Source organism: Gavia stellata, chromosome 30 (genome assembly GCF_030936135.1).
Source record: "Gavia stellata isolate bGavSte3 chromosome 30, bGavSte3.hap2, whole genome shotgun sequence".
NCBI classification, from domain to species: Eukaryota; Metazoa; Chordata; class Aves; order Gaviiformes; family Gaviidae; genus Gavia; species Gavia stellata.
Genome location: NC_082623.1, coordinates 7,598,554 through 7,607,863, shown reverse-complemented (window position 1 = coordinate 7,607,863; position 9,310 = coordinate 7,598,554). Strand labels below are relative to the sequence as shown.

The window sequence follows — 9,310 nt, the reverse complement described above, 5'->3', positions numbered from 1 at the left end:
GGCAGTACTGTGGTTTTTTTGTTTGGTTTTTTTTTTTTCATGTTACCTCTATTCTCAATTTAGGGTTTTCTTCTCTGGGAGATGCATTATCTTTGTAAAACAAACATTGCTTTCTCCAATTTTTTCTGTTAATGGCAAAGAATGGAAATAGAATAAAGTTTTACTGATTTTGAACAAAGCCTCCCTCCTGGCCCGTGTCTTGCTTATCGCGGGGCGCTGCACTCCGCCGGCGTCACGTGTCCGGAAGCTGCGGACGCGCAACGAGACTCTTCCGGCGACGGGTGATGACGGTGTGCCGGGGCCGGAAGCCGGAAAGCGCTCGGAAGGGTGTTCCGCGTTCGCGGGAGCGGCGGGGAAGGGGCTGGCGGCGGCGGGCTGCGCCGAGCTCCGCCCGAGGCCGCTGGGAGGGCGATGACCGAGTACAAGCTGGTGGTGGTGGGAGCCGGCGGCGTCGGCAAGAGCGCGCTGACCATCCAGCTCATCCAGAACCACTTTGTGGACGAGTACGACCCCACCATTGAGGTGAGCCGGTGGGGCCCGGTGCGGTCACGGCCGAGCCGCCGGCGCGGGGGTGCGGTGCCGCCGGCGGGGGCGATCCGGGACGGGGAGTTTTGCGTGAATCGAGACGGGAGGCTGCTACTGATATTTTTTTTTTTTTTTTTTTTTTTTAAAAAGCCAGATGTGAGGTCAGAGTGCACGGGATTAGAAATTCTGGGAAAACTCTTTCAAAGATTCCTTGCATATTCTATTTACTGCTTTCTAGAGCAGAGCGTAGGCAGCTGACAATGGCAACAAAAAAAGTCACCACCGATCTACCTAGATTGCAGATTCTAGTTGTGATGTTGTAATGATGGTATTTATGGTATTTTTCTTCTGTCTACCAATTAAGGAATTTCTTACAAAGACCAGGGTTTTTCTTTTTTGTAAGAAAGGCTGGAGGGGCTTAGAGTAACATTTTAAATGCTCATAGTTTTAGATGCTGGTATTTTTTCATTGAGAGGGGCTAGAAAAGCTCCTCTGAATAATACTTTTCTTTTTTGTTATTTTTATTTTTTGTTAATAATGTCTGAGGTGGAACAAAGTAGTACAATGTTTTTCTCTAATCTAAAATTGGCTTGTGTATTTCGTAGGATTCATATAGAAAGCAGGTTGTTATTGATGGAGAGACATGCTTGTTAGACATTCTGGACACTGCGGGACAGGAAGAGTACAGTGCCATGCGTGATCAGTACATGAGGACTGGGGAAGGATTCCTCTGTGTTTTTGCCATTAACAACAGTAAATCGTTTGCTGATATTAACCTTTACAGGTACGACCTGCGTCTTTACCACAGGGAGGGAAGACTGGAAAAGGCATCAGCCCCACTTGCTGTTAGACCCAGTGAAGACTAAATAATAGACAAATATTAAATCTCCCACTTCTTTCAGAAAGTTTTTCAAGCTTGTCTGCGTTCTGTGTCTATACGTTATTAGTCAGTTGAGAGCGGGATGGTTATCTGGGTTGTTGTGTTAATTAAATGATATTTAGAGCATACAGAACATAATCTCTAAGAGAATGGGTAAGAAGGCAAACACACATCAGAGGGGAGTTATATATGGACTAGAAGATAGAGTGTATGAAGTTATTAGACATATTGCTGTAGATAGAACCCCTGAGGTCCTGTCCAGCTTTAAGATATTTATTTCTATAGCACAGGTTTGTTAGAATACTGAAGTAAAACAGCTTTTATATTTAGAAAATAGTTCCTAACTTTTTTATTTATCTTTTTAAAGAGAACAGATCAAGAGAGTGAAAGATTCAGATGATGTGCCAATGGTGCTAGTTGGGAATAAGTGTGATTTGCCCACAAGAACAGTAGATACAAAACAGGCTCAAGAATTAGCAAAAAGCTATGGAATCCCCTTCATAGAAACATCTGCTAAAACAAGACAGGTAAGATGCTTCCATTCGTGGTCTGACTTCTTCCTGTATGCTAAATGCAGAATGGTCTAACGTTTTGCCATGTACTTTTTTTCTTATCTACAGGAGTAAGCATTTTTTAATCCATTTGCAATTTTTAGCTTTTGATTTCCCCACTCACTGTTAGCTGGAAAGAGTTCTGTTGTTATCACTGGACTAGGCCGGTACACAAATCACTTCAGACTTGTATTGACTTTCTTTCAAGTGGGTTATGTTCACAAGAAAAAGAGAGCTTCATCTGCTCCCGCTGAAAAGTGGTCAGACCCTGCGGTTAGTCATCCCAGCCTTGTTTGGTTTTCTTGGCTTCTTAATGAAGGCCAATTATAAGATTATATTTGCAGAAAGAATTCCCCAGACTGGACTAATAGGCTTCTTCAGAGTTGCATTGAATATGTGGCTCTGTCCAGTCAGCTTGTGTTCTACCTACATCAGTGTGGAATGAAACAGAGAAGGTGTACTTATTAAGCAGTACCCAGAAAATTCTAAGAATTCTAAAATGGAGGTGATTAGTCAAGAAGTAGCTTGTTTCCTGCATGGGACCTCACTACAGTTAGTTTGCTTTGTTTCTTTTAATGGTGTTACCCTGGATGTTTGCCTCAGAGGAAGAGTTAAGAGTGTAAGTGGAGAGTTTTGGAGATAAGTGCTAGTTTCTTCCTCTTGTGAACTATGGGATAAGTTGGCTACTACTCTTCCTGTAGAAGTATGTCTTTCAAATATGTTAAGGGATCCTGTCATGGAAAGAACAGTGATCTTAAAAGCTTCAGGAAAGAAAATACTTTACCTGGATCATTTGCATTCAGGGTGTGGAAGATGCTTTTTACACACTGGTGAGAGAGATCCGGCAGTACCGGATGAAAAAGCTCAACAGCAATGAAGACGGAAATCAAGGCTGTATGGGATTGTCTTGCATTGTGATGTGATAAGGTGAGCTGTAATTCAAGTTTTTCATTGGCTTCTTGTCTGTATGTCTTTCAGTTGTTGATAAGTGTGGCTTAGAAATACTAGCTGCTATAGGTGGGTTTTTTCCCTATTATACAACCCATTGATACCCAGAGATTTAGGTCCTACAATTAATTACTTCTCCGTTTGTTTTTTTTACCCCTCTAAGTAGATGGCAAAGCTTAAGAAAAATTCTATACACAGCAACCTTTTGGCTGTAGCCTGTGGATTTCCACTGTACTGATAATTGTGTGATTTTCTCTATCATTCTTGTCAGTGTCTCCTTCCTTTGGGAAACCATTTTGACTATTTGGAGAATGTGTAATTTCTATCTTGTACACAAGAAACACCTGAACTAGAAAGAGGAGTGTGCACAATTCTGCAGTCACCATTTGCTGATGATTGATTGACTTCTGCGCAGCTTATCTTGAGCTGTGTTCCTCTGGAATATGCACTGTTTAAAGATTAACCAAATAAAATAATGCGAGTAACGAAATTTATGAGTTCCCCAACTGAGTGAAATTCTTTTCATCAGTTACCTAAAAGATCTCGCTCATCACTGTAAAAACAGGTAGACCAGCTCAGGACTTGTACTACACTGTTGCACTGCACATCCATCACAAAGATGGACAGCAGCTAATTAGAGATGCCTTTCTATTCCAGATGCCAAGAATACGTGGTTCAGATGTAGCTGCTGGACGAGTCTCAATGCTACTGTATTGCGTCTCATGCTGATGCCCTGCAGTATTTTGGTGCCACTGACCAGAATCTTGGTACCAGTTAATTAGCACAAAGTCCTTTTCTGTGCTCCATCTGAAGAGAACATCTATGGCATCTACCTCCTTGCTCAGCTAACGGAGCAGTCGCATCTCTTGATGTACTGGGATTCTTTTCTCACTGTGTTATCTGGGTTTGTTCAAGAAGAAAACCAGTCACAAGAAGAGTGAACTATAGAGACTAAATGCTGTGAAAAAGATGACACTTTACCTCTAGAGTAAAAGCTAGAAGTTATATTTGTCCCCTTTCTATTGAATTCTGATTTGCAGTGCTGTCACAGGAGTGGCACTAATCATTGCTTGTCAGGTAATGTCAGAAATGGTTTTGCCACCATGAATGCTTCTGTCACGTATCAGGTTGGTATCTGCTCTCTGTGTACCCGTACAGCGTATTTGCAACATCTCCTTTGTGCCAGGAGTACCACTTAACTGATCCTTCATTTTCTCTAATAAAAAGGAGATATCTTTCCTAACTTAAGTGCCTGTTTGCTAAGAAGATTTGAAGTTGTCCCCTGTTTTCTTGGGCTGAGGAAAACCCCAAGGACTGGAATTTCTTGGGAGCTCATTGTCTTAAGCAGGCAACTCTTGTGTGGGTGATCTCTTTGCCTGACAGGATACTAAAACAGGAATTTGTAGGCTGGAGGATCCGGCAGGCACTGGTAGGATTCTTGAACTAGGGAGGGGGACATACTGCATCTGATTTTTACTTTCTTTGTAGGAGGAACTGTTTATATTCTATATTGTTTTTCTGCAGCATTCCGATCTCTTCCAAGTTGGACCAAATTAGTCAGCTGTTCATTTTTAACATTAACTGCCAACATTTATGGGCAGCTTCTCAATATGTGATCAGTAACTGGAGGTTAGTTAGTTTGGACAGCTGTTATTCAGCTCTCCTGTAACTTGCAAATTATTTTATTCTGAATTATTTTCTTACCATCAGACTGTAAACATAGTCTCTTCAAAATGTCCCTCTGTAAAATGCAGTTAGAGAGTCTCCTTGTCAGGCAAGGAGTGTGGGTTTTCAGGTTGACTGTGTTTGGTGTAGTGGTTGTCACAGACTTAGTATGTCCAGATGGAGGGGAGAAGGCAACGAGCTATAAATGAAAACTGAGCTAGCTTCTGATTGCAGCATCCTTGCGAAATGAGGAAGGAAGTGAGTTCAGTGATGACTACGCAGAAGGTGTATGGTATGTTATACTGATGGGAATGCTGGGCTTGTTCTGACAGCCTCAAAGTAAGAGAGAATTACTGCATAAGCTGTGTGAGTTCTTCCTAGAACAAAACATTGTCACCTCATATAATTGGGATGTACCAGTGTGGTCGCTGCTGCAAAACCTACCAGTGTTCCTTGGAATACTGTCTCCTTCCCTAGTTCTTGTACTGTTGATACTGGATTCTGTTCTGTGTGGTCAGACAGTGTATCCCACAGCAAAGCTGAATTCCCAGTTACTATCAGATGGAAGAGTAATGAGCCTTCAGCCAACAGAGGGAGCGTTCAGTCAGTCAACTGAACTAGCGCGAGCAGAGAAATTGCAAGAGGCTTAATTTCAGTTTGTTGGTGTGAGATTCATACATCTTAATTTGGAGTTCTCAATTTCAAATGGAATTTAGAAATCAGTAAATACTGAGAGAATAAATTGTTCCTTTTAATACTGCTTCCTTCACTACTTACGTTCTTCTCTTCTTGGAATGAAGAGGATCAATCTGCGTTGTTTTCTTTATCCATGAAAATCCTTATAAGTAGTTTTTGCAATTTATTTTACCCTTCGCTGATGTGACACTGATAAGAATTAAAAATACAGTATTTTTACATAAAACATTATTTCCCAGCAACATACACAATGATGGGCAGCATTATGGATATCATTGGCTGTGACTCGAGTTTGTTTGAAGATGATCCCATGCCTGCAAGCTAAACATGACAGAATTACTATCACTGCAAGCTGTCATGTCTGTAATCAGCAAGCAGTGTTTTTCTTTTATTTGGTGCAAGGAGATAAGTTATTTGTGAAAGCGTTCTTTGAGCACTGTGGCAGGAGATGACTGTCTGTTTCTAAAGAGATGTGTGACACACTGTTGTCCGCTTAATAAAATTACATGTGGAAAATGATAGCTTTTGGGATGCACATCTGGTCACATAGACTCAGCATTTTGGGAAGACAGCAATGTGGAGTTTGCAGTGTGTTTGAATGGTGAGATCTTGTCATCCAGGTCCATGTATGTTTTTTGATTTATTTGGGAAACAGGAGTTTCTTTCCTGGCAAGCAGGATTGCAGAGTTCAGAACATTACTGCCTGCTGCCTGTGGCCATGGGAAACCTTTTGCAGCTGGCATTTGATGTCTGAAGGTTGTGTGGTCAAGTATGGAAAATGATTTCTTTTGGATGGAGGTTCATCATAATAATTCTCTACACTGCACGGCGTGTTCTCGTTGTCATTAAAAATGTACTAGCTGTAACTCCAAAAGTTGTGAATTCTCAGAATTGTATGGGAACTGGCAAATGCATCTACTTTCTCTTCGGTGTTCCCTTTCTCTTGGGCTATATAAAATCTTACAAGGGAAGAAGACCTCATAAGGATAGGTCAGCATGTATTTCACCTTTGGAACCTTAGAGGAGAGGATGCATCAGCTTTTAGGATGCTGCAGAGCTGACCTGCACAAGTGGTACTCCTGTTTGCATTATTTTAGGTTCAAATCTAGCAAGTGATACAAAGTCAGGGTGTTGTACTAGTCATGAGTATGAATTAAATGGTTGTACTGGTTTTCCGGCTATCTATATAACAGAACCCTGATTTTGGTGGCAACTGAGAGAGAACTGTGTAAGGACGAAACCCCAAGAACTTTTGGGAAAATTATTTAGAAGATAAGCACAGAAGTTTTTTGCACAAGACAGGTCCCTGGAAAAGGTGGTTTTGTAGATTTAGTCCAAAAGTTGTTATTTAGAACTAACAGCGCAACACTATGTTAGTGCCAAGCTAACTGTACTATCCTGATTGGCAATAACAAGCATAAACAACTTTGAGGTAAAATATTAAAAAAAGGGTAAAGCTCTTGCTCAAAAATTACAAGTGCCAATAACTGAAAGAAATGTTTCTGTTATTATGGACTGAGAACAGCTGTTTAATGAGATAGTGTAACTCTGTGACTTGTTACTGTTAGTGTCCCCACTCCATGGTCTTGTTCAAACAACAGTGCTCAAATTTTGTTCTTACTGTCATCAGTAGGACTTTGGATATTAACCATGATGCTTAAGCCGTCATAATTTTTAGTACAGTTCAATGACTTAGAACTGGATTTCAAGCAACTTCAGGCCTATGGGGGGAAGGAAAATAGTGGAAATTTTAATTACATTCTGATCCTATATGTGGTCCTACTTTACTCCCCAAGCTTTGAGTGACTGTTTGTGTATAACCTCCAGGATGGTAGGGAACTGCTGGGATCTGGACTTTTTATCCAAGGGCTAATTTGTTGTTACCGTGTATAATTATTTGCTTTCAACAATGCATCTCTTTTCATTTGAATTGAAGTAAATTATTTTGCTTCTTAAATAACTTTTTTAAAGAATAAACTTTGAATTCTTTGGTTGTTTCTTTTGTGGTAGTGATCTGGGCATGGGATACACAACTGGCTTACAGAAAGGTTATAACAACACTATCTGCTTTCTCTATGGGATCTAGATTTACTCAAATTGTCACTTCTGTAGTGTGGCATGAACAGCTGTATCATATATGTTCACTATAGCATGAATAACCATAGGCTTGTTCCAGAGTCCAATTTTAATAACTTTACCAATCTGTGCCGTGCCATGCATCTTGCGTTAGTGTTGAGTCTCTGTATTTGCAGTGGGGTCCCTCATAATATTTTTGCTGACTTTGCCCTTGGAAAGGATGCTTGCTAAGTTAAAAAGAAGGGGAGAGGAAATTTCTTTACTTGGTATTCCAAGAGTGAAATCAGCTATAAAGTTACTGCTGTGTCCAAATCATGCTCTCTGTTAGGCTTTTAAGTTGCTTAATTCAGTCTTCTAAAATACTTCCCTGTTGGCTTTCCTCCTGCAATACGGCAAATTGTGTTGGACCACACAGTAAGTGTGCTTTAAGTGTGTTTCTCCTAAGACATTGTGTCAGGCCTCTGGAACCCAGAGTCCAGTCTGTTTTCTGTGCAAGGAACTTAAGAATAGACTCCTAGTAACAGGGGTATAAAACTTCTTGCACTGTGTAGCTGCAGTAGTTGCTGCTTGTTCCAAAAGGAGAGATGCAGGATATGAGTACAGATGGGTGCTTAAAAGCAAGGGTTTTCTTGGCTTATTAGGAAAGCTTTCCTCCAATGTGATTGTTGTCTGTAACAATCTGTTCCTAGAACTTAATTCACACTTTAAGGACTTACTGACTTTTGTTGCATGCTGGAGCAGAGGCTGATTTAAACAGCCCTAGAGGAATCTGTGTAGGGAATGACTGAGAGCAATGTGGGGAGAGAAGAACTTGCTGAGGCTCTTCTTAATGCAAGGTGCTGTTGGTCAAAGGCACAGCACATCAAGGAGTGCCCTTGTGAGTTTCCACATTACCCCCTCTCTGTTAATACTTTTCTTCTTCAGGAATTGAAACCATTTTCTAGCAAAACGTGCCCCTAGGCTTCTATTTGGACAGCTACCCCTGTGATATGGCTGCTCTGCTAGGCAAACTAGAGGAAGATCCTGCTACATAACCTAAGCTGCCAAGTTTCTGGCATGTTTGGCTGTTTTCCTTTGACTTGACCTAGGTGGAATGAAGGTAGCTCAGAGATAAAAGTGCGGGGTTTTAGAGCCACTCTGAAGCCTCTGGGTGTGAATCACTTTCCAGCTGAAAGAGTGGGAAGATGGCTTCTTTGTATTCGGTACTCTAGTTTAAAGAGGCTGTAGATCTAACTTTAGCACGGCATACCCAAGCTTTACTCATATTTCTACCATGAACCCAACTAAGTTGACCCTGTGATTTAAAAAGCTAGGGGATCAAGAGACCTCCTTAGGAAGATGACCTCTGCACCCTAAAGGTTATTTTTAGTTTCAGATGTGAATCCCAAGATCTTGATATATCCAGAAAGGTTAGGGGCAGATATAGTCCCTGTGGGAGAGCAAACAAGCAGGAGACGGTTTTTATTGACCTTAAATGAAATAGTTAAACAATAATGTGGTGTGGGGACTCACAAACTGGGGAATGAGGAAGAACAAGAATAATTCCAAAACTGAAGACTGCTATCAGCATGAGAGAAGAGACTAGGTATTAGAGATCAAGACTGTAACAGCATCCCAGCTTTGCCCTGTTGGCTGCACATCTGCATGTTGGAGGGGAAATCAGTTTATATTCTTGGGGAATATCTGGAAGTGGGGCTAAAACTCCCTGAATTCTGGAGAATTTCTTAGTTGTAAGCCAGCGTATTTTGAAGTTGTGCACATCAAATAGTCATCTTTCAGAGAGAGTTTCTGGATGCTCTGGAAATTATCTCAGGTGGAGATGCTGTGCCAGGTCTCAGCTCATTTGACTTCACTGACTAGTTGTGTCACAAGCTTCCCGTGCACCTACGGACAAAATCTATGACTTATTATTTCTAGCTCTGTATCTTATGCAAGTAACTCTTTCACTTATTCCAGCCTTCTTCTGGGA

General features: G+C 41.2%; 1 protein-coding gene across 1 annotated transcript; it reads left to right on the top strand.

Moving 5' to 3' along the window:
- The first annotated feature begins 384 nt into the window (after positions 1 to 384).
- NRAS (NRAS proto-oncogene, GTPase) lies at positions 385 to 7,167 on the top strand. Its single transcript, XM_059831050.1, has 5 exons — positions 385 to 522; positions 1,131 to 1,309; positions 1,773 to 1,932; positions 2,760 to 2,883; positions 3,562 to 7,167. The coding sequence occupies exons 1-4, from the start codon at positions 412 to 414 to the stop codon at positions 2,877 to 2,879; spliced, it is 570 nt and encodes a 189-aa protein (XP_059687033.1). The 5' UTR covers positions 385 to 411; the 3' UTR covers positions 2,880 to 2,883; positions 3,562 to 7,167.
- The last annotated feature ends 2,143 nt before the right edge of the window (positions 7,168 to 9,310 follow it).

Excerpts from the sequence above, each read along its gene's own strand:
- NRAS (XM_059831050.1), top strand. The coding sequence starts at position 412 with ATGACCGAGTACAAGCTGGTGGTGGTGGGAGCCGGCGGCGTCGGCAAG. Across the intron at positions 523-1,130 it reads AGTACGACCCCACCATTGAG|GATTCATATAGAAAGCAGGT; the intron begins GTGAGCCGGTGG and ends TGTATTTCGTAG. Across the intron at positions 1,933-2,759 it reads CATCTGCTAAAACAAGACAG|GGTGTGGAAGATGCTTTTTA; the intron begins GTAAGATGCTTC and ends ATTTGCATTCAG.